The sequence below is a fragment of the Apteryx mantelli genome, chromosome 2, assembly GCF_036417845.1.
Source record: "Apteryx mantelli isolate bAptMan1 chromosome 2, bAptMan1.hap1, whole genome shotgun sequence".
In the NCBI taxonomy this organism is placed as follows: Eukaryota; Metazoa; Chordata; class Aves; order Apterygiformes; family Apterygidae; genus Apteryx; species Apteryx mantelli.
In genome coordinates this window covers 114741168-114766400 of record NC_089979.1, presented here as the reverse complement: position 1 = coordinate 114766400, position 25233 = coordinate 114741168, and the positions used below count along the sequence as shown (strand labels likewise).

The 25233-nt window shown below is 38.4% G+C and overlaps 1 protein-coding gene across 1 annotated transcript in view; it reads right to left on the bottom strand.

Moving 5' to 3' along the window:
* Positions 1 to 24402, bottom strand: part of DPY19L1 (dpy-19 like C-mannosyltransferase 1) — a 53029-nt gene extending 28627 nt beyond the window's left edge. The window contains exons 1-8 of the mRNA XM_067291266.1: positions 24076 to 24402; positions 22963 to 23031; positions 18476 to 18500; positions 17089 to 17176; positions 16333 to 16470; positions 11131 to 11251; positions 9345 to 9438; positions 351 to 408 (exon numbers count right to left, since the gene is read on the bottom strand). Of these exons, the coding sequence (XP_067147367.1) occupies positions 351 to 408; positions 9345 to 9438; positions 11131 to 11251; positions 16333 to 16470; positions 17089 to 17176; positions 18476 to 18500; positions 22963 to 23031; positions 24076 to 24364 (882 nt within the window). The 5' untranslated portion in view covers positions 24365 to 24402. The remainder of the gene's footprint in view (positions 1 to 350; positions 409 to 9344; positions 9439 to 11130; positions 11252 to 16332; positions 16471 to 17088; positions 17177 to 18475; positions 18501 to 22962; positions 23032 to 24075) is intronic.
* Between the last annotated feature and the right edge of the window lie 831 nt (positions 24403 to 25233).

Genomic DNA, 25233 nt, shown 5'->3' with positions numbered 1-25233 from the left:
CTAGATAACACTAATTTTCTCTTAGGTTTCAGTATTTCTTCTATACTATCTCTCCTTAAAGAATTAGTCAAGACAAATTATATCAGAGCTCAGGTATGGGATTTACTCTGGAAGGTGCCCCAAACAGACATGTTAGATACAGATGTTTTCCTTCTGAATTTCATTTTTGTATTTAAGATGACACATTAGACAGTGCTATAAATTTTCAAGTCACTACTACTCTACTTTTGGTAATACCTTATTCCTTTCTTATTAACCCTTTAAATTAACCCCAAAATAGACAAGCAATGTCACTATCTCTAATGAAGTGACACCTAGCCTAATCAAAAAAAAAAAAAGACAAGACTTACCTCTCCATGGTTGAAAAAGTAACATATCACAGTAACCAGGCCTCCTAGACGGCTCCCACTGTGAAAAGAACATGAAAAATAAGTACAGCAGAATCTCGTAATAGCCAGTACTGCTTCAGAAACGTGGCTACATACAGTTAAGTTAGATTCTGTGGCTAGAATCTCACTGAAGTTTATAGGGGAAAAAAATATTATTCATGCATCAAGGGAAAGTAATCCAGGGTGTAAAACAAATATATGAACTAGCTAGTCAACTAGTGCTTGTTTCAGAACACACCATTCCTCATGTTTCAGCTCCTTTCTGCAGAACATTTCAAAATTCCAACAGAAACAACTAGCAAAATGGTTACTACACTGTCAGAGACTTTCGTTTTGATCATTACATCAGCAACAGCAGTGATCCCTACTTGTTATGGCCTTCATTTTGATGTACTTACAGCTTGGATTTGAGAAGTGCCAAGCATTTTTTTTTTTTTTTAATGCCAGGCAACAGAAATGGGATATTTCTTCCCTAAGCTGTTGAGCAGGAGACCTTACAAGATGCATGTTTAATCATCCAAAGTTTGGGCATCTTTGCAAATTTTGGTCTGAACCAAAGACTATGATAGGGTAATCAAATCGGGCAAACTCAAAAACATATTTAAACATGAGTTCATGTAACATAGTCAGTGTAAGATATAATTTAATTCTTATATGAAGCACTGTGACATTAGCACAAGGGTTTTTTAACCTTCAACTTCAGGATTTTTATGGGTTTCTAAACTGATCAAGTTTACCTGTCAACTAATTAGTACATTGGAGTCTACACTAAGAAAAATAGCACTTAAATTCTTCCCACCTCAAAACAGCACTAGATATGGTTCCCATTTTGTTTGACTAGATTTGTAGTTATCCATGTTCTGGGATATAAAGCCAAAGAAATTTCTCTGCAAACAAGTGCACTATTACTAAGCGACTGCATTACCAAATCATTACTGTGTATTAGAACACAGCAATATAATTGCTGTTAGCAGCTGCTCTGTTCCTTAAAACCTGCCCTTGAACACTGGATCAGCGCTTCCACAGCATCTTGTACCCCTGCTTCTTGTCAGAAGGCTATAACAGATATTGCTCCTGTTCCCTATACTGTCCATGCAACTGAACTAGGATTTCCTCCCCAGCCTCACTGCACAAACAAGTAAAATACCAACTCTTCGCAGTGCTGTATCCTAACTGTGTCTGCCACATACTGCCTCATTAATCTGATGCACTTCTTGTCCATTCGAGAGCATGCCTATATTGGAGGGTGCTCTCATTTCTACTCATTAAGGAAAGGAGAAGAGAGCTCTTGTACCACCCCTCTGCTTCTGAGCCTACAAACTGGTGACACTGTCACCCCTAAGCTTCCCCACATACACCTTTCCAGATTAGCAATATGGGAATGGAGATGGCCTGAAGGGAGCTGCATAGTCCTAAACTACATGAAAAGCTGTAAAGCCATAATCACATCCAGTAGCAAGTCTCAGCCATCGTATTCCTCTCATGCAGACCCCCAGACTGCTGAGTCTTGCCCTAGCATTCTGCTTCCTGTGCTTCTCACTTATCCCTCCAGAAAAAATGTATCCTTCATCTGTTCCTGCTGGTCCTGGTACTGCATCCTCCTCACTACCCTTCCCAACACCTACTTTTTCTTAATTCTTCCTTTCCCTGCTGTTTTTGGTAGGTCTCTATTTCACATATAGTTCTAAGCTCTGCCTAAGCTCTTAAGAAAGATGCTGTCCCTTTCACTGCAGACTTTGAATAGCAATGGTCAGAAAAACTGGAGGGGGGGAAATGGAAAAGTAGCAGCCTTTCTTCAGGTCTCTTTCCCTTACAGAACATTCTTGGCTTTAACCAAGCAATATTCTGCTACCTTACCTTTTTTCAAAAGCTGTTATGGTGGTTAACAAGAATGTGCCCTTACTCCTCTACACTGATCTTCCAGGCTTTAGGCTTTTTATACTTGATATATTGTAGCTTTTTATAATTTTTGATGTTATGTACTCTGAAAATAAACCATCAGTTCTCAGAGATGGTAAACTCAAACATTCCAATTAACAAATTAAGTAACAGTAAAATAAACTTCTGACTTACTATAGCCAACAGTCTAGTATTAATCTCACTGATTTTTGCTGCCTACAAGGAACATAAATTTCAAATTTGTAAATAAACTCCTTACAAGTGCACTGCTTTATATTTCCTGTTTACAACGCATACTTGCAATGGATGTTGCATTTTAAATTTGAAGACAGAAAAACCCAAACTCTGCCGATAACACATATTGCCAGATTTGCATGTTAGAGACCATTTTGCAATATGCACATTTTACTTGAACAAATTCTTGCTGATTTTAGATTTGCCCAACAGAAGAACAGAAGAGACTAATTCACTGTTTTCCAGCTCTATGCCAAAATAACACCATGGAAATAAAATTCAATGGTAACATCAGAATCACAGTACAATGCAATTGTGTATTCACTGTATAATATCAAGTTTTGTGCTGCATCCCATATGATGTGACCTAAAGTGAGTATTATTACATACTATTCAAAAGAGAAACTATGGTATACTTAACACTAATATTTTAAAGGAAGGAAAGGAAGGAATGAAAAATATATGACTGTATATACATTATCAAATAATTAAGTTTAAAATAGTATCATTGTTCCTCCCACGTACTAAAGCAAATTTCTGATACCGCAGTGTCCATTTTGCAAAGCTCAACCAAAACACAGAATCACAGAATCACAGAATTGCTGAGGTTGGAAGGGACCTCTGGAGATCATCTAGTCCAACCCCCCTGCTCAAGCAGGGTCACCTAGAGCACATTGCACAGGATTGCATCCAGGCGCGTTTTGAATATCTCCAGAGAAGGAGACTCCACCACCTCTCGGGGCAACCTGTTCCAGTGCTCTGTCATCCTCACAGTGAAAAAGTTTTTCCTCATGTTCAGATGGAAGTGCCTGTGTTTCAGTTTGTGCCCATTGCCTCGCGTCCTGTCACTCGGCACCACTGAAAAGAGTCTGGTCCCATCCTCTCGACACCCTCCCTTCAGATACTTGTACACGTTGATAAGATCTCCTCTCAGCCTTCTCTTCTCCAAGCTAAACAGGCCCAGCTCTCTCAGCCTTTCCTCATAAGAGAGAGGCTCCAGTCCCCTAATCATCTTTGTGGCCCTTCGCTGGACTTGCTCAAGTATACCAGGCATCTCAACATATCAAAAGGTATGGATCATTGAATATCTTGTTAAGGGACAAACAAACGTATTTAAAACTATATGAATATCATCAGCTAAAAAAAAAAGAAGTAATACTAAACTGAACTTTTTGACATCTTAAAAGTCCAGTCTTACTCCATTAAAATCAATACAGCTTTCTACTAATCCATTCCACTGGCATCAATGCAGTCCAGTAATTGCTGGTTTTGTTTAGCAATATTGTTATTCCTTACTTGACTATCAGTTTGCAAAAAAAAGTATTAACATTTTCAGTGATAGTCATTATGCTGGTGCACAAATAGAAGTCTGTTAGGATCTGGAGAGGCTTACCTAAAAGTTACTGGCCTCCGTAAAAGGCATAAAAATACGTTTAGTCTTTTATATGAGAGGGCACAAGCTTTCTGCTAATGAAGTAATGAAAGCAATTAGCCTTTTAATACATTAATGTGTTAGTCTGAAATGCCCACAGACAAGAAAAGTTTGTGTGTCAAGCGCCTTTGTAATCCCAAAGTGAAGTCAGGCTGCATCAACACCAAATACTTTGAGACATTCACAAAGTGAAACAAATAAATCATGCATTAGTCAATTCTAATGCTGCTATAATACTAAAGTGATGTAAATATAGTGTAAAGCAGCAAAATAAAGCACTTTATGGTATATAATTTGGGGAACATGCCCATATACAGCTCACAAATGAATGACACGAATTGAATTGAATTGTCTTGGTTTAGAAAAGAGGAATAAAAGACATGTCTAAGGATTTAGTTTTGGAAAAGCTGTTTTCCCCAAGACAACATCTGAAATCTGTAAATCAGCTTTTTCATACCAATCCCCAACAGGCTGAAAGAACGATAAGAGAAACTTGGAGAATATTTGTTGTCAGATGAAGATTTGTTGTTGTTGTTGTTGTTACTTGAGTGTTGTATTAAAAAACACCAAATTTCTGTTTTTTTATTTCAAAGGAAATACCATATAAAATTCTGTACACAACATCAATAATGGAAGACGATTAAGGGGCAAACCTAAAACAAGAATAAGGCCAGCTAAATTTTAACTTCATCCAAACAGTTAAACTGATACTATGGAACTTGCAAAATCCTAATCTACAGTCACTTGGGAAAAAAAAAAAAAAACTAACCAAAAATAAACAGTGCTAGAGCAGAAGAGTGTTAGCCTGATGTTTTATGATACAGTTTAGTATAGAAGCACTCAGTTTAAAATAATACAGGAAGAGTGTGTATTACCCGTAATATGTAAGATTTAATTTGTGGAGGAGGATGACAACACAGACATATAACAGCATTGCCCTCTCACATAACACCATAGCATTAGGATGTCTGTGTCTTAGTGGAAAAATGTTTACCACTCCATTATTCAGAAGCTGATTAAAAGAAACAACATCCTTTAGCTATGGTGTTCATTTAATAAGCAAAATACTATTCTAAAGTTAGGAGAATGAAAGCCAGCATGGTTATTATAAATACATTTCTTACATAGCTAAAATAATTTGATTTAAAAAGAGAGAGAAGGAGAGAGAAAGAGCGCGATAACACTACTGACTGCTGAAGTACTCCACAATGTATTTTTCAGTTACTAGGTTGCTACTGCATTTTTGTATTCAGAATTGTATTTGCCTTAGGGCTTTATTATTTCTAACAAATGGTCTACATCTTGGCTTCGTTTTAAAAATTCTAGTTTAAGTTGATAAAAAAGTAAACAGGATGGTCATGTAAATAAAAAATTGATGAAGAGTCTACTGTTAAAAGGTTAACACTCACCTAGAAAAATGATGACATTCTATAAACACTGAACTCAGGTTTTAATACAGGATATAACACATTCCCCAAAATGTCAGGTTAATGAAGAGAGGTTTTTTTTGTTGTTGTTGTTGTTGTTTTTTTTAAAAAGAGGCTTTTAGAGGTGGTCCTGAGTTCCCCTAAGTCCTTTAAGAGTCTGATGATAAAAGAACCTACAGGTAACAAGACACACTTTCAGAAGTCTTAAGAACTGAAAAAAAAAATTCCGAAACTTGCATCTAAAAAGAAACTATTCCTTCCTTTGTACTCTCTTCTCCAGGCATTTATCTAACATCTCTACTTTTGTGAATTTCAGATCAATAAAAAGATGCTGTTTATTAGCAGTGTATGACTTTATGTATTAGAATTACTTTCTTAAATCTGTCTCAGCTGAGACATAATTCTTATTATTCTAACTAATTAATTGTAAGTAATCTTCATTTTTCTGAGCGTTTCAATGCACAGTTAGTCAGAAAACAAAAACGGGGGCCAGACCTAGGGAAGTAAATAGCTTATTAGTTTTCAAGTTGTTACTGTTGATCTGTGTAATTGTTTGTTCCATAGCAATGTGCATGAAAGGTAAAATTGTAAATAAAAAGATAAATTTGACCCAAAATACCATTTTTGCTACTAAACAAAAATATCAGTCAGCTGTTAGATTTTAAAAAACCCTCAAATCCTTTCAGATCCTTCACCCATCACTAATACACAGGTCAAACAGTATCAGTGATTTCTGGGTACAATATCTGAGGATTAAAGATACCAGCTGAGTGCTAGAACAGTCTCCAGGGAAAGTGCATTCTTGCACATAACACAAAACCTTTAATTCCACTAATACTAAAAGCATCAACCCTGAAACCTAGAATGATTAAAAGAATGTTCCTAATATTAAGTCTTAGAGCAAACTAAAAATTTACACATGCACACACACACACACTCACAAAATATTCAAGGATTATGCTAAAGGTTAACATTCTGATAAAATCTTAAAGTCTAGCATACCAGGTCTTAATTGTATTGTGAATGCCTTAGAGATACTGGCCTCTGCAAGGCATCAGTATTTTACCACATGAGAAAAGATCAGAAAATCTGTGGGCAAAAATAGGGATGCTTGTCAGCATCATTTCCCAGAAGAGGAAAATACACATAGCATATTTCAGGGAGGGGTACAGGTAAGATTGAGCTAGAATCACTATTTGCTGACAGTGCAATGCTAACATGTAGGAGATACAGTAGTTAAGCCACTCTACACCATATAAAATATAAATGATAACTCTTCCTGTTGAAATTCTTGTACCATATTACAACTAGTGAAGTATATGCACAACTAAGTTTTATAAATTTTTTTAAAAAGTCCTTCAGCTGGAAGCTAAATCCCCCATGTTTATGAGCCTACTAATTATTTATTAAATCTTATTTTAGACTACTCTGTATTAAAGAACTGTAGCTGACCTGAACAGTTATACTTTGTCTGGTAGCATCAGCTCTGGAATAATAAAAGAACAAGTATTTTGACTCCCCAGGTACAATAAACTTATGCCTAAAAAAACTCTATCTTGGGAATGGTTATAAGATATTATTATTGATTAATATGCAAGAAACAATATTTAAAAAGTACTGTCTAGAAGAGATACGGAAAATCTACTGGCAGTTCCTTGGGATGCAGTATTTGACAAGCAGCTTAAGTATTCTGTCTCTCACTCCCTTGACTACAAGAATAGAGGGACTGAGGAGAAAAAAAATAAGAAAAAAAAACCCTTAGACTTTCATAAAGCACTTATCATCCAAATGCCATTCCTTTGTCCATAAAAAAGGATGAGTTCTCACCATACTGCTTCAATTATCTTTCTATGTACTTCAGTTATCAGAATGTTCCAGAGCTTGAAACTAATTTGCATCACACAAGAAGATTCCCAAGTGCCTTGCATAAACAAAAGTTTTAGTTTCACATTACAGCTAAGCCAATTCAACACCAGCTATTGTTGAAAGGATGGTTCTGCTCCCCTTCTTATCCTTGACCATACACTTCCATGTCTGGTAATCTTCTAACCTTGTGCGACACTGGAAGCTAAGGAAGCTAAACAGCAAAAAATTAATCCTACAAAAGCAACTAGCTTTCCGCTAGCTTAACTCCTTGATCAAGCTCACTATAGAGTACAGTGAGCACAGAGGCGCAAACACAGGCTAGCTTGGAAAACTAAGGTAACTAAGTGGTCTTCCACAGTCCTCTCACATTCCATCACTAGTCAAAGTTGTGAGGAGACTAACAGTAAGCAAAGGCTGAAATAGAAATAAAGCATACACTCCATGAATACATATGGTGAGAAAAACTAAGGAAAAACAATTATGTATGCTAGAGATGATTGCTGCCAACAAATTCAGGGCTAAAATGTTAGATGGAATATTAGAGGATGGTCTCCCATGATCAAATAAGTCAGGCTATGAAAAAGCCCTTCAAAAGGCATAGCAGAAACAAAACAGCTTTAGGAAGGAGATTTGCCACCATTCATGAGATTACCTACTTCAATGTATTAGAATTGGATTGCTCCAGAATGGTGTATTTGGTTCTTTTATTTTTCCCACCTTATGGAAAAGCCTAATTATCCTGCCATTCCTCAACTAAGAGGAGCCTTGGAACTGTCATAACAACTAAGCAGTCATCTATATCTGGTATCCAATTATGACTTTCTTCAGAATAAATAAACAACATCATAAAACTACTTGCAGGAAACTGTGTAGTCAGTCATTTTTTGTAACCCCAGATAGCTAGCGGCTTACACCTTGAAAGAACTGCATTTATATTCTAATCATCCTGACTACCTACACTGCAGATCATTTGTATTTAAAATTAAATTACTTTCAACACTTGATATTTATTTATAAGACTAATACTTACATTCAACACGGCCCAACTCACAGTACTGAGAAGTTAAGACAATACTGACTTTTCAATGACATTAGTATGAAATGTTGATTTCTATACATCTCCCTTAAGAGAAACATGACAAGTTAATGATACTAACATTCAAAGTTTATTTACTTCCCCAGAACATGAGGCATTCATTTCATATATCAAGAAACACAAACATATACACTTTATCCCCAAATGCCTGATAGTTTCAATTGGCAACTTCCTCTTTTCACTGTCACATTCAGTTCCTGCCCTGCACTATTCCTTATTTGAACTTTCAGCACTCTTTAGAAACAGCACATGCTTCAGAGAGAGCAGGAACAGAACACAAGAGAGTGAAGTCAAGGAATGAGGGGGGAAAAAATTCACATTTCTTAGAGGAAAATGTAGCACGATTTTTCATTTTTGCACAACTGGCATATGAAAATAAAATTGTAAAAGTCTTTCCACTTCTGTTTTTCTGCTGAATGCGGAGCCTATTTTCATATGAAAGTGTATTATGGTTCCTGAAATTTAAGGACAGATACTGAAAACAGAAATTCACAGAAGAAGAGAAGTGTATACAAATGCCTGCAAAAAAATGCATTATCTTAAAATATTTTTCCTTGTCAGTTAAGTTAAAAATGAAAGAAATGCAATATGACTTCAGGCAAAGCACCATCAAAACTCTAATTTTGGTTGTAAGTACAGCATCATTCAAACTTTATTTACAAATGTGTTGCACTAAAAATTTTAAGAGCACATCATATCAAAAGCTATTTAAAAACCGGATAGTATCTAGTTTCATGCACAACTCAGTGGTGTCAGTAAGATACCCACTTCACTGAAATTTTCCACAACTTTTCATAACATCATTAGTTTTAATCAACAAGCTTCTCTGTCCCAGTAGTATTTAGTGACAATATATGTGGTAATAAAAAACACTACTACTGTACAAACAAACAACATCCCATCAAAACATTTTATTACTCACTTTTTTAAATTTTACTATAAAAACAGGCAACTAGTACCAATTAAATAACTCAGTTTTAACTCAGTCACAACTGTCTTACCTCAGGTATGTGCCATATATGAAGAACAGTGACATCATTAATCCATTCAAAAGAAAAATCACAGAAACATAAAAGGAAGCAGGGTCCCCCAGCCCTAACAAACAAACAAACAAACAGTTAACACATATTGCCAAAATATATGAAACATTATATTGTTTATAAACCACAACCAAGTGAGCATAATATGGCGCACAGCATACTGCTATAATATACTACAGAAACAGAAAAGCAAAAAAGGTAAGTGTCACCAAGATTATTGGCGGGATTAAATCAGAGGACTACACTCCTAAAAAAGGGAGTGGAGAGAGGAGACAGCATTTGAGCAGTCAGCACAAACCAAGAGAAAAGCATTAACTTTAAAAAAAACCCACAATGTATTTAAGGGATAAGCATGACTTTAAGAACATTCTCCAAAGACCACATTTTGACTCCATAGAGTTTTTTTAAAAAGGGGTCGTACTCCCTATACTCTAACTTCCTAACCTCTTTGCAGGAGTAAAGCCATCTTTATATATATCACTGTACCACAAATGTTCTTTGCTTTGTTTCATTAGGAGCCGAGAGTTCTTCCAATAATGCAAGGCTTTCAATTCATTTATTCACAAACACTTCTATGTTCACATGCCTGTTATTCTTCTCTTTCCTGTTATTTTTTAAACCCTCCTGGTTCTAATCATTACAGCTATACAGCATAAAAAGCCATATTCACTACAGAGGATTTAGCAAAACCTCACAGTCCAGTCTGCAGAAATGATTATTCATTATTGCTGAAAATACAGGAGGACAGTTCTCTAAAGTAAGAAGACAATATGCCCACCAAACATGGAAGCCTTGAGAAAGTTCTTCCTCTCCTCCTCCCCCCAAACAGGAAAGATAAGTTACAATTTATCCACTATTATTGCTTCTGACAAAATTAGAGAAAGTGAATGATTCAAGTGCTAAGGAAAGTTCTTATAGCCTTTATGCAATGGAAAAATATTAACATGTCACCACTTGAAGACATTTTAAGTGACAAAATGAAACAGCTTCACAAACTATCTTTTATCATTTAGCTATAACTGACTGTAAAACAACACAATGGTGTTTCTGTGCAAGGTACTTTTATCACATAAAACTTACTCGACAAGCCAATATTTTGCAAAACATTTGCAAATAGTGACAAGCACTATTTTAAGTATGGAAAAAAATGCAAAGAAGTGGCAACATCCAAGTTTTGACATCAGAATCATGATATAAGGTTGAAATTCTTAGGCTGAATATTAGGAGGATTCTCCCAGCAGACTCACTACAAAAGATATCCTTCAAAAGGGAGCCTCATGTTTTCCCTTTCTTCCCCTCCCCCCCCCCAAGTTCTGGTTTGGGGAGGAAATACAGAGGGTAAGAATTTGAAATGTAAGATTCCAAAATGTATAGGAGATTCTACAGAATCTACAAAAATTTAATAAATCTCCAATGACCTTCAATTATATTTAGTGACACTTTGCTCTTTATAGCAGCCCAAGACTATGAAGGCTCAGACTTCATCTATAAAGATTAGAAGTGCAGTACAGGAGTTCAACCCAAATATGAGGAGCTATCTAATAGGCAAAGCCCACATTTTCACCCCAACATTCTTAGAAGTATCTTCTTCTGTGCTTCTCACATACATTGTTCAACTGCCAGAAACACAGGCTTAGCAAAATTAAAGCAAGTAGTGATAAAGACATAGGAATATTTATTCCTTCTGAAATATGTAAAGCCACAATTACATGCTTCCAGGAAGAAACTAGACCAAAACACAACTCACCCTCACAGCTTTCAACAGGGCTAAGCCCTGTCCCTCTGTTTACTGTCCAGCATATCTTTGTTGGAACACCCAGGAAATCCATAACAGTAGTATATATGCGGTACCAGCTCGCAAGGACCACCTATGTGGAAAACAGGATTTGAAGTTTCTAAAAAGGAACTTTGAGATTAGGTAACATTTCATGACAACTGGACCTCATCCAAGATTTTTTTTCAAACTTAAAATTTATCTAAACAACTAAGCATTGTTGAACACAATTCACTAAAGGCACCCAACACAGACCAACTACTGACTAAGAGAGTAAAATTATGCCTGCTCTAGAATAGGAATCAATTCAACCATCAAGCTGAAGTATTTGGAAAAACTGGTATATTTCAGTATTCTATGGAAGGTTCCCCATTGACCCATTTTTGTATACTGGAGGTTAAAATTCTAGATTTTGTTGACAGAGGACAGATAGCCTAATTAGATTAAAACCAATTAAGAAGTTCTTGACCTGACAAGAATATTAATGGATCAATCTTTAGGATCTCGAGTCAGATTAACTTTGATAGGTTAAATTTAAATATATATTAGAAAGGGCTTCAAACGTAACATAAAACAGCACTTCCATTTTCCATTCAAAGGTATTAATGTTATTATAATAACAAACAAATCTCAAAATTTGACACAGAAGACATCAGTATTTTACATATAGAAAAACTAGACCTCATAAATGAGTAAGGCAGCCATCCTAGTTAAGCTGTTTTGAAAGTTGTAACCCAGGGGTTATCAGTCTGATAATGTGTTTCACCACTGCAGCAACAGCTGCCCCAGCCCTGTGTCACAGAACACACACATACAGGAAGGATGATTCCTTCTCTTCTTTCCCCATATGATTAATAAAAGTCTTTATGTCACTTTTATCTTCAAAAAGGGCGAGAATGAAATCCAGGGAACTATAGGCCAGTCACCCTGATCTCCAAGAATCTGATGGAGTAAATGCTCCTGGAAACCATTTCCAAACACACTAAGAACAAAAAGGGTGATTGGGAGTAGTCAGCACAGATTTACAAAGGGTAGATCATGCCTGACCAATATGATAGCCTTCTGTGATAACTGGCTTGGTGGACAAGGGACAGCAGGGGATGTTGTTTATCTTGACTTTTAGCAAGGCTTTCAACCTGTGTCCTAAAACATCCTCATAGACAAACTGCTGAAATACAAAGTAGATAAGTAGGCAGTGAGGTGGTTTGCAAATGGGCTGAACTGGCTTGAAAGGTTGTGATCAGTGGCACAAAGTCCAGCTAGAGGCCAGTCACTAGTGGAGTACCCTAGGGGTCAATACTGGTGCCAATACTGTTTAACATCTTTATTACTAATCTGGATGATAGGATAGAGTGCACCATCAGCAAGTCTGCAGAATATAAAAAGAACAGAAGGAGTGGTTGATGGTTGTGCTGTCATTCAAAGGGACCTCAACAGGCTGGAGAAATGGGCCAACAGGAATCACATGAAGAGAAATGTAAAGTTCAGCACCTGGGGAGGAATAACCCTATGTACCAGAACAGATTAGGGGCTGACCAGCTGGAATGTAGCTTTGCAGAAAAGGACCTAAGCATTCTGGTGGACAACAAGTTGAATATGCGCCAGCAATGCGTACTTGCTGTAAAGAAGGGCAAGAGCATCCTGGGCTGCATTAGGAAGATTGTCACCAGCAGGTTGTGAGAGGTGATCCTTCCCGCTATCCAGCACTGGCGAGACCGCATCCAGAGTGCTGTGTCCAGTTCTCGGCTCTCCAAGAAAAGAAGGACATAGATGGAGTAAAGAAGATGCAGCCAGACTCTTTTCAGTGGCACCCAGTGACAGGACAAGAGGCAGTGAGCACAAATTGAAATACAGGAAATTCCATTTACAAATAAGAAAAAATTTTTACTGTGAGAGTGGTCAAACACTGGAACAGGTTGTCCAGAGACATTGTGGGGTCTCCATCCTTGCAGACATTTAAAACCAAACTGGACACAGCCCTGAGCAACCTGCTCTAGTTCTCCCTGCTTTGAGCAGAGGGGTGGGACTAGTTGATCTACAGAGGTTCCTTCCAGCCTCAGCTGGTCTGTGATTCTACGATTTATTCTTTCTTCAAACTAGGGCTCCAACCCTTATAACTCTTCAGCTATGGGTAAAAGTCAAACCTTATATTCTCAAAAAGTAACTACACCTTTCTTTCTAGACCCAGACTCCCTGCCTCAATACTGTGTCCTACAAAGTACACTGTCTTGAACTCCTGAAAGCTTCCTGAATATTTGTGCCAGGCATTTCTGACTATGCATGTATGCATACATGAACCAGATTTTTGATGCTTCTCCAGGTAAGCAACAATAGGACGGGGGAACCAATTTTAGATCCTTCCTCTAATCAACTGAGTGCGATTTGTAAGCTACCAATGGAATGCGTATGGCAGGTTGGAGACATCTGTCTAGTGTATCTGCATGACTAGCCCTGAAACTGACATTGCCCTAAACACATAAAGCATTCTGGCTGAAACAATGCCACATAAAAAAAATTCTACTTGATTTATCAACTTAACCTTTTCATGCCACTAGTGCTAACATCTCCTGCAGACATTATCACATGTGAATACTCTCTAAAAAAAAGCTACCTGATTATGTACTTCATACAAAGCAAAGAAATATTTTTGCCAAAAGCTACTTTACTCGAACAGTTAACACGGGAAGAAAAGTTAAAGCAAATCAGTAGTACAAAATTGCTATGTAAATTAGAAGACAATAGCTTTTTTGAAGTTTCTACTGTCCTGTGTTGGATAAGAAGCAGCAAGTACAAAACACAGAACAGACTATTTTGCAGATCCAGGAGATCCTCTGTAGGCCAATCCTTTGCTGTGAAAGAATATTTAGAAAAGTCAGTCTCTTTTACTAGTTACCTTTGAGTAAGCACCGAAGACATATGGGTATTTGGAACATTCTTCAGCCCAACTCAAATTTTCATCAGCATGGCCACATACAAATATATCAACTGTTTTGTAAAGGTGAACAGCCAAATAGCAAACTGCTTATTAGCATGAAATTAACACATTCTCTCTCTGCCACTTTACATCAGAGACCACAAACCAAAACAGCAACACAACTAATGGAACAACCTGACTATGCAGCAAACACCTAGAAAAATCAAGATTTTATTGGCACTGTAATATTGTGTAAGTACAAAGACTGGCTTGTGCCTTTTGAAATTTTTTTTTTCTGCTGTATATTTTTAATTTACACAGACCACGTAGTCCATGACTGCTAAGGATTGCTGTTTGTTGGGGTTTTTTTTGGAGGTTTCAAGGCTAGCACCAACTGTCCATCTAGGACCTGTTCTATTTTTCTTAATGGCTTCTGCATCCTGTTTAATATCTGGATTTCAAAGCTATTTTTGATGCAATTAATTTTGAACTCCATTAAACAAACAAAAATTTTTATTCAAATTCAGTCTTAATGCTAGTATTGGGCTGAAAAGGCTGGAGAGCTCCTAAATATTAAATAGGAAATGAAAAACTTTCATAAAAAATATGACTGGATACTAGGCATCAAAGGAAATACTTCATTGCCAACAAAGCAAAGAAATCCACAAGCATCTTCCCAGCACACAGGCCCATTATAATTACAGTAAAACGAAAGTACAAAAAATTTGGAGAACATATTTCAGATGTCATGTTGTACCTATTGACAAATTCTATAGATGCAGTTATGTAGAAACAACAGCACTCAAGAAACACCTTTTAAAATACTATTTACAGGAAGGCTAGACATCATGCAGCAAATGGCTGAAAGGAGTAGAGGAGAATATTTGTTTGCTTTGTGTGCCCACAGAGGCACAGAAATAATGAATGAATTCATATATTATCACAAAGTTCTATGAGCCAATAAGATGCTAGAGAACTCCGAATGAACAGACAAGCCTACACTTTCTGCACAGTAATCTACTTAATATTCTTACAGAATGTCAGCCATTGCATGGTTGCTCTTGTTTTGATTTCATCATCCAGTTTACTCAGGCATCTTTAATTTTGCTACTAATAATTCAGTTAGAGCAAGTTCATTTGATCAGGTACCTTTGATTTTTGCAAGTCAGACTGTAGTTGAAGTCAATACATTTTCTTTTTAGCTAAAGAAAATAACTTCATATTATTCAAATAAGGCAGTTGTTCCTAAGGTTACATTTCTAAAATTGAGCTCCAATCTCTTTTGCATACAAAAAACCAAAAAGGGGATAACAAAGAAGCAGTAGTCTGTACCATTTAGCCATTCCAGAGCAAAGAATTAAGAAGCAAATGAAACTACTATATGCAAGTTGTATAATATGCATACAGAGAACTCTTAAACATGTAATTCCTGGAAGCAGCTCTGCTCCATCAGAACAGGGGAATGAGTATAAATGCCAGTAACTAGCAATTACAGACATTATTATTCTGCGGTTCCTCAAAAACTAAGTTATTACTGACACATGGAGTTTCACCGAAGTAGATTAACCAAAGGAGGTTCCCCTTTTCAAAATGCTTGAGACACACAGGCAAAAGTGTGTGCACCACCACATTTCACAACCATAAGAGGGAGAAAAACAAATGTTTCTGTACTAGGAGAAGCTCTTTTTTAGTGTCAAAAACAGAATAAGAACTTAATTTAACCAGGTAACAAGTCCAACACCAAACAAAACAATAATAGTTAGTCTTTGAAAGAGAAATTTCTTCTGGAATATACTAAGTAAACAATAACCATTCATGGATTTTAGGGCCAGTGAACGGTGATGATTCGTTAGTTCATTGTCCTACACAAAATGCCAGCCAAAATAAGCTCTCAGTACCTGCATCATTACAGACATTATTCACATGCCTATGCCATATACTATTGATACTTCATGTGTCATATTTCCTGAAGTGCACAATGTCAGCAACTTACCTGCTTTCAGTGAAAAGAACAAAAAAAGACAGACAGAGAAATACAGAATTAGACTGCAACTTTAGGGCATGAATTATTAAGATGCAGAGAGCATTCATATTTGATTGGACATACCTGAAGTCTCAGAATGGTAACTATCCATAGCGGTTGATCAGCGTGTGAAGTAATAGAGCCACACTTTCCAGAATAACATTTCTTACAAACTTATAATCAAATTTAAAGAAACCAAAGACTTCTCAGAAGGTATACTTTTCAAAACATGGCTTACCTCCGGGTAAAGATTGAACCTCTGTAAAGTGTTAATCACTAAAGGATATTCAGTTAGTCTGTCATTCATAATTGCCCGTACTCCATTCCAAAACGATGGTGCCTCAATAATGGTCTTGAAGTAGGAATAATAAAGACCCTACAGAAGTGCAGAATTATTATTTAGGATTAAAGAGGTCACTTCTGCTTCATGAACTGCCATAGATGGGCTTCATTTTTAAATGCAATTTTGTATTATAACAAAATAGGACAAAATTATTCAAGATTACTATGCAGTTTTCCAAATATTTTCTACTAGTACCATTGAAAAAAGCAAAGGTGGGCTTCCTTCTACCTTGTCTCATAAGTGCATCTTAAAATCTCTCATTTTGGCAGGTAGCACTAGCATAGCATTGCACAATTCTCAAGATAAACAAAAGTTGCAAAAATTTATTAATGAAAAAGTGATTTTTAAAGAACTGCTGCATAACATGGCTGTGACTGAAAGCATGTTACAGGGTATTTGCAGTTTTGGATTTTAGGTCCTCTAGAATCGTATTTTTAAATTATATTTTAAGCAAATTATTTGAAGAGATACATTCACACGAACTATAAGACACACAAATGCTCTATAGGTGAAAGTGTAATGAAAGTTAGTTGTGAAATATCAATATATTAATTACATATAAAGTATTATGAAATTTTGGAAGGTCCACGATCACAAGATTATGGACAGAACTTTTCCAATCACTGAGTTTTTGTTAAAAGATAATCTAACCATTTCGGTGCGAAAAGCCATTTCTCTTTCTAGCGTTGACAGGTGAGAAAAATGACGGTCATTTTCAAAAAGAGTTGTTATATGACACCTGTTAAAGAAAAAAAACCTAATAATTAAAAATGAATAAAGAGTTTCAGAACCTGTACTATGTCATACATACCAAAAAATATCCTGCAAAATTTCACTGAAGACCTAAAGTCTACTTACAAACTGATATTTTAATTTACTCTTACTCGTAAGAACATTCTCCTCTATTCAGACTACTTAACTGGAAAAAAAACATGAAACCACAGACCATCTATTAAATCCTATTATATAATTAGTTATAAAACTTTTTAATGCATTTTAACTTAAGTGCAGCGACTTAACAATCAAAACTTTAATGCTACTAAAACTAACAAGTCTATACCGCAGGAAAGAAAATTCAAACAAAAACAAGGGCAAATGAAAAGAAGGACAGAATAACAACAGGTGGAAATACTACAGCGCACATGTATGTACTGCATGTTTTTTCCATAAAAGTTTTTCCTGACTTGTATTATAATGCAGTTATCTGCAACTGTAAATATATGTGCTTACCATCAAAATTTAAATAAAGATGCAGCTATGAAAAAATAAAAAGCCCCCCAAAATGCAAGTTTTGCCTCCTTAATTATTCGCAAATTCTGAGCTTTATCTCTGAAAAGCATGGAAAAAGAAGGAAATAGAACAGTGCACATGTCTCTGCTTCTGGGCAAGAATTTGCAAGAAACAGGCCACAACAATTGTTAGTTCTTTTTCAGATAGAAAACAAAACCAGAGTAGCAGGATCTGTTACTTTTTATCTCTGCAAGCACAGCTGGGGGAAAATCACTGTAGAAGCCATTCTACTCCAGGTCTTTACTACAAAAACAGAGGGTGAGGATGGGAATGGAACCCAAAACACAAGGATTATGCTGACAAGAAGTAGTTGAAAGGACACTCTTCTGCACACAAAATATTTGCCAGTCTTCTCTGACAAGATGGAAGGAAACATGATGCTAAACTAAGAAATTAAAGCAGAATGTAAATAATCAGAATGTAGGAGAAAGCTGAAAGGATTTAACCCTGGACCCTCAAAATCAGCTCAAGGGTAAAAGGTCTGCTAGTAGAAATGCACCTGAACTCAGATAGCTAGGCAATGTTTTCCACCTGGAAAGGAAGCTTCACTCTTGGCTGAACAGGCTTAGGAAAACTTTTAGGTCAGCTTCACAGGAACAGAATTATTGATCTTAGAGATGACAATTTGGTTTTGAGAGGAAAGATCTGAAGATAAATAATCCCCATAGCCTGTCTAGGTAAAAGTCAAAATGACATTTTTATTATTTTAAAATATCATATTACTCTCAAGCAATAAATATAATCTTACCAATGTAGCACTCCTGCAAAAGCAGCTGTAAAGAAAACAAAAAGTGCAAAAAGTTACTTAAATAGTTAAACCATAGTACATGAAATCATGTTTTTTAAAGCAATTACAGTACTGCTTCAGAAACTGGGCTTAGTGCACAGAAGGTACTCAGTCTCAAAAGAAGCAAAGATAAAGGAACACCTGAATTAACTTTTTTGGCCAACTCTCAGAACATCTAAAGTTATGCTGATGGCATTAAGCAACAGGTGATGGTCTCACCTGTACCCTGCATCACTCAAATAGATCCATCACAATCTAACCAATCTATTTCAGGTATCAAGAAACAAGACTGTGTTATAAGCAATTATAAGTTATACACAGCATATTTTTAGGATGCCAACACAAATCTAATTGAGACTATTATCTAATTCCTAAAAATGGTGGAACCACTAGATAATAACACACCATTTGTCCATTCTGAGACCATTTGTACTGTTGTCACTGATCACTGCGGTAAAGAATGAGTGAGGTAATTTGAAGAGGGAACAGAAATGACAGATGATGATAAAGCTGTGGGTAAACAGCCTAGGTCTCTGACTTCTTGAGCATGACAAGATACACAGAGAGCAGGAGCCACTCCATCTTGCTTGGGCACCATTCACAAGGTATCTAGAGCTCACATTCTGGATGCAAACCCAGCAAGAGTGAGGAATCAAGGGTAAGCATTAAAGATAGAGGGATCATGGTGCTCCTCCTAGACTGCAGGAGTCTTGGTTGCTCTCTAGACACACAGTGGTTCTCTGCCATAGGAAAGTCAGGTAGACTGGTTGCCTTCAATCCAAGAAAGTATATGTGGTTAGTGAAGGGTCATCTTAGTTGCAGAGGCTATACGGAGTGGAGAGAAAGCTGAGAGGACAACAACCCTTCTTGCTCATGCCCACCCAGAGCCAGAAAGGTGCTGAGCATCATGTCCCTCTCCATGGTGCTAATCTTCACAAGCCTTCAACAGCACACAGGCCCGAGGGCACAGCTCCTTTGTCTGTACACCACAGAAGGGGTCAGGTTGTGTGCACATCCATTTATTACAAGTAAAACACTTGCATACTGACACAAGAGACAGTCAGAGGGTTAGCAAATGTGCCTATGTTCATAATGTGTATGCATTACATGTGTATGGTGGTCCGCTTCTGGCAAGCAGCAGGAACAATAGAAAGAAAACACCTTTGCAAGAAGACTAAATTTATGTTGAAAGAAGAACATACACTTACTTTCCAGCCATACACTCCCCCAAAATATGTACCTCTGACACAGAGGCAGGAACTGTTGCTGCTGTCACCAATGGCAGTACCTGTTATCATTGTCATTGCAGTTGACAATGCAACAAGCTACATTTATGAATCTCAATTGAGAAACTCAATTAGAGCTTTGTATATAAAGATACGTGAACTGAACCATCAGGGGTGAAAAACAAAAAAGTATCACATAAAGGGAATAAATGAGTCTAGACTACCTGCTTATATGACTAAAAGGAAAACATTTACTTAAAGTTACATATTTCATATAGTAGTTGAGTTTACACACTACCACTTTGAAAATTCCTTAGAAGTTTTTCAGCTTCATTTTGGTCACTGAAGCAGTTTTCTCAAATAGAGGCCTGAATTTCAGTTAGAGAATGAATTCCACAACCTTATATTGAAAACTTTACATTTTTACACATACTTTCTTGAAAAAATATCACTGAGGATTGCTTGGTATACCTCCCATTTAAAGTTTCAGTGAGCTGCAGTTGTTTTACATTAAGGACAACTACATCAATTCTCATGGAGAAGCTGCAAATAGTTTTTTCAGTAGAGCAGACATGATGTATGGAATTCCAGGCAAGCACATTAGCTATATCAGCAATGTAATAATCCATATTTAGTACACAAACTTGTTTCAGAGTAACTGTGTGGACAGAAACAGAACAGTTCATTCCTTTTCTTAACTATTACTTATTGAATCTGACATTAACAGACAAAAGCACAATAATGCATTATTTTATTTCTCAGTAAAATTTTCAATATTATCTTCCCAATAAGATTAGATGCAGAAATATATATATATATATATATATATTTTTTTTTCCCCACACACACATAAACACATCCCAACTACAAAAAAAAAAATCAAATTCAAGACAGATTACATGTTAGGAAAGTATATACAGCAAGGACATGATGCACATTAACAACTAGTACTTTTCATGATCTCAAATTCAGGAGGCATCAAATCAAGACACACAGTATATTTATGTTGCAATTAAATTATATATTTATACTGAAATTACAATCCAAATTCAAAGGTGTCACTTATTTCATAAGGAAAATAATTTATTTAAATCTGATTTTTCACTTCTGCAAATGTTTTATTTAAAGTCAGTGAATTAAGTATAAATACCTTCAGGCAGATTCAGAAGAATTTCATACACATTTCTAATCAACTTCACAATATCACTCTTTATTGCAAATATATAAAGAAAACCTTTTGTAATCACAGAACAATTCATGTAATTATGTACATTTCAAGAGACAACATGCACCATTCACAGATTCATACTACAAGTACAGATCTACAGTCAACTTTAACAGGCTGTATCCAGACTCATAGTAAGCTAGTTTCTGAAGGAAAACATGTGGAACAGCTCTCTTAAATTACCATCCTCTGACCCCCTTAATCTTCTTAGTGGGGGAAGGAAGGGAAGAAGCGGGAAGGAGAGAAACACTATAGAGTCCTGATGCTACATAGATTCATACAACCACTATGTACTTGAATTTGCAAATGATATTTTCTCACCCAACAGAAGCATGCAATCAAATTTGTACAAACTAGGGCTGTTGAGTAAAATCTGATCTTTGACTCTTCAGATTTTCTATTTTTGCCTGTGTTCTGTTCTAAGAAAGGCAATGTGAATGGCATACAAGAAGCATTCTAGTTTTGGAAATTAAATACCAAAAAGAGAAGCCATTCTTAAAAAGACCTAACATACGGAACTTATTCATAAAGAGAACAAATGCTGAGATACTGTAATGCAACACTATGTGAAACATGCTAGAAACTGCTTAATACTTTGCAAGGCTCAAAAGTGACTACGCAGGAATACAGTAGGACTGGTAACAATGAAGAAAGTGTAAGGATTGACTACTTTTGCAGCTTACTCAAAATATTTCATTGTGAGATTCTGGAAAGGATGTCTTCAAGAACTAGGCCTCAATTCAATGGTCATAAGAAAACATCAGAATAAGTCAAAGTATTGTATAAGAATGTTCTTGAAAATCCTGTAACTTTATTGTAGTGCCTAAATTGGAGTTAATTTCTAGAAAAGAAAACAAACAAAAAAACCCACCAAACACTACAACAAAATTTACTCCAACTGTGGGAGCCTCTGTATTTTGAAAGCCTGGACTTGAAAGCTTAAACAAAACAACAAAACAGAAATCCAACCATCACTAAAAGTTACCAAAACTACTATTTAATATTTAGTATATTTCATAATTACATAGTTTACTATTTGCAATAGCTTTGCTACTAAAAATTGTAAATAGCTCCCTGAAGCATTCAATTGGTTATTGAGTTTTCACATCCAAATGTAAACTCCAGAAATTATAAGGCTGTCTGCCCAATCTGCTCTCAAAGTTCAATCATAGAAAAGTATTTAATTTTTGATCATTTGGTCTTTTTTGACTATGTTTTTGTGTCATTTAAATAACTACTAGTCTAAGAGAAGCAGCATAAACAGAGGTAAACAAAGCAATTCATGAACAGTTTATTCATCAGTTAGTTTGTAATCTAAGAATTATTTCTCTGCTACAACTTTGCAATGTAATTCATCAAACTGAAAAAATTCCCTTTGGCAAAATGAACTCCTGGCAGTGTCATTAATACTTCCAGCATATCTGGAATACATTGACAGTGTTTTTATATAATAACTTTAAGAGTATATCTAATTATGAATCTGCTAAATATGCTATTATTTAACATTTGTTAACTTTAGGGACACATTTTGTACTTACTTTTGCAAAAGTTATAGATGCTTTTTTCGATAGTGTGGCCATTAGCAATTTTATTATTTACTCCCAAATATTCCCAAGGATAATGACATTTGAATTTACATCCCCATTGTTATATCCTCTTCCACCAATAATCCTTACAAAACAAGCTGTTGTGATTACATTACTGAATAACAGCTGCTATTCAGTGTCTTTTCTAGAAGTTACTGACTGACTAGAATTAGAGATCCATAGACCTCATCTAGACATTCATTTTCCTACAAATGTCCTGGCACATCATCAACTCCTGTAATAACAGCTTTAAAAAAATTACCAAGTAGGAAGTTATTTCTTCTCTCTTTACAATATGAGCTACACTCTTTTTTAAATTATATTTCTAAGTATATTTTGATACAGTTTATGACTTCAGACCGAGAAAGGTGAAAAGAACAGGTTTTTCCCCAACACATCCCTTCTACTTACCCGAAATAAGTGTGAGCCATATCCTGCTATCAGCTTTTAATATGAAGGCCTTTTTGTCTTCAACAAACACTGTTAAAAGAAAACAAATTTTTAAGCATCTGTTAAGAACAGCCTCTCTAAAAGGAAATCTGTTCAAACTCTGCAGCATTAGTTTTCTGTAAAAATCTTGACCAGGCTTCAAAACTGCAGAAAGAAACTTCATACAGCAAGTTAGTAATTACACGTACAAGCTTTAAACAACACAAATAGACTGCTAAGGTGACTACACAATCAGCTTTTTTATTTCTGAAACATCTTTTACAAAATAATCTGTCAAAAGAAAATGTGTACATAAAGTGTACAAAAGTAAGTATGTACATAAAGAAAAACATACCCATGTTATGGATAGATTCGTACAAACAAAAAGTCAGACTCTTTTGAGAATAAACAACTCTCCATCCCTTCATCAAAGCACAGTCAAGAAATAGGCAAATAATGCCAACAGAGACAGCAGAGCTAGTCAATATGATGAGACTGCTAAGACAACTTAGGGCACGTTTTTCCTTTTCTCTCCCCCCCCCAAAGGACACAAAAATGATAAAAAGCCCTTTTCCTTCCCCGTACCCCCAGTTCTCGCTGATATCAGCGTGGGTCCTGTCAGCCTCTTTTATGCCCTCCAGCTGTAACAGGCTAGAGGACAGGCACGGGGAGAGCAACCAGCCGCCGACTGCTGCCCCACGCAGCGCACACAGGACCCTCCTGCCGCCGCTCCAGAGGGGAGATGCTGCGAAGGGGAAGGGGGTGCCCGCTCCCATACGGAGCTGCTCCTCTCCACCCCGCCCGCCCCGGGACCTCTCTCCAGGGGAGGGACGTCCCGAGCTTCCCGTTTCCAAGGCGGTAGTTAAAAGCCGCCCCGTGCGATTGGGGCTTTCGCGGCTCGCCTGTGCCGAGCAGTGCTACACACACCCGCGCGCTCAGGGAAACACCCGGAAAGAGGGGAGGGAGGCGAGATCAAGCCCCATCCCACTTCCCCCGCGGGGAAGCGCTGGCCCCCGCGCGAGCCGGGGCAGAGGGGCCGCACAAGGGGGCCGACCCGGGGGCGGGGGCGACTCCCTCCCCGCACCGCCGCCTCACCTCGCAACCAGTCTCCGCAGAAGCGCAGAAGCCCCAGGGGCCCGCGGCCCAGCGCGTCCCGCGCCCCCTCAGCCGCCGGCCCCTCCTTGCAAGGTCTCTGGGGGTCGCCCCGGCCTCCCCGCCGGCCGCCGCCGCCTCCCTTCCGCATAGCGCTGGCCCCCTGCCTGCCGGGCGAGTGCGGCCGGTGCCCGCGGCCGCTCCTGGGGCTGGCGCCCGGCGACTGGTGCTGCTGGTGCCCGGGCTTGAGCGGCGGCGACTCTTTGTTCCTGCCTCGGGTCTGGACGGCCATCTCCGCATAGTCGCCGCCGCCGCCGCCGCCGGGGTGCCGCGCCGGAGGGGCGGGGAGGGGGGGCGGGCCTCAGCGCGGAGCTCCCCCCACCCCCCAGGCAGGGCCTAGAGGCCGAGGGGCGGAGAAGGAGCTGGCGGGCCGGTAGTAACTGGCGGCGGGGGCAGAGGGGCGGTGGGTCACTACTCCGCCGGGCTGCGCCGCCGCCGCCCGCTCCGCCCGACTGGCCACGTGGGGGAGGGGGCGGCGCGCGGCCCCGGCCCTGCCGGGGCGGGTAACGGCTCCCACCATCGCCCGCCCCCTCCCCCCCCACCACGCGCGCTCACGCACGCGCCGCCCCGGAGCCCAACGGCCGCGCGGCGGCGAGAAGCCGTTAGCCCCTCCCCCACCGGCAGCGCACGTGCTGCCCCGCGCCGCGCGTCCGCAGGGGCCGCTCGGCTCCCTCCCGCCCCGGCTCCCGCCACACGCGCCGCCCTGGAGCTTTCGGTCCTGCGTGGGTGGCAGGGACGGGCCACGGGGCTGCAAGCTCCCGCCTGCCGGAGGCGTTTGGCAGGGCCCTCTCCCAAAACAAAGCTGTTTCTCCTCTTCCCCCCACCCCCACCCCTTTAGGGACAGCCTCGATTTTTCCGCCTTCCCCTTGCGCAGGCGGTGCTGCCCATGCTCCCAGACTGCGATTGCGTCCTGTTTCCCTCTTTTCCCTCGTGTCACATCCTGCGGTGTTACTGTCTGCTGCCTTTTTCTTCCCCTTTCTTACTCCATTTAGTTTTGGGAGCATCATCTAAGTTAATGAAATGCTCCCCAAAGAGAAAGGAGATCGCAGAGTGCTTCCCCCCCCCCCAAATCCCATCTGCAAAGTTTTAACTGCCAAAAGG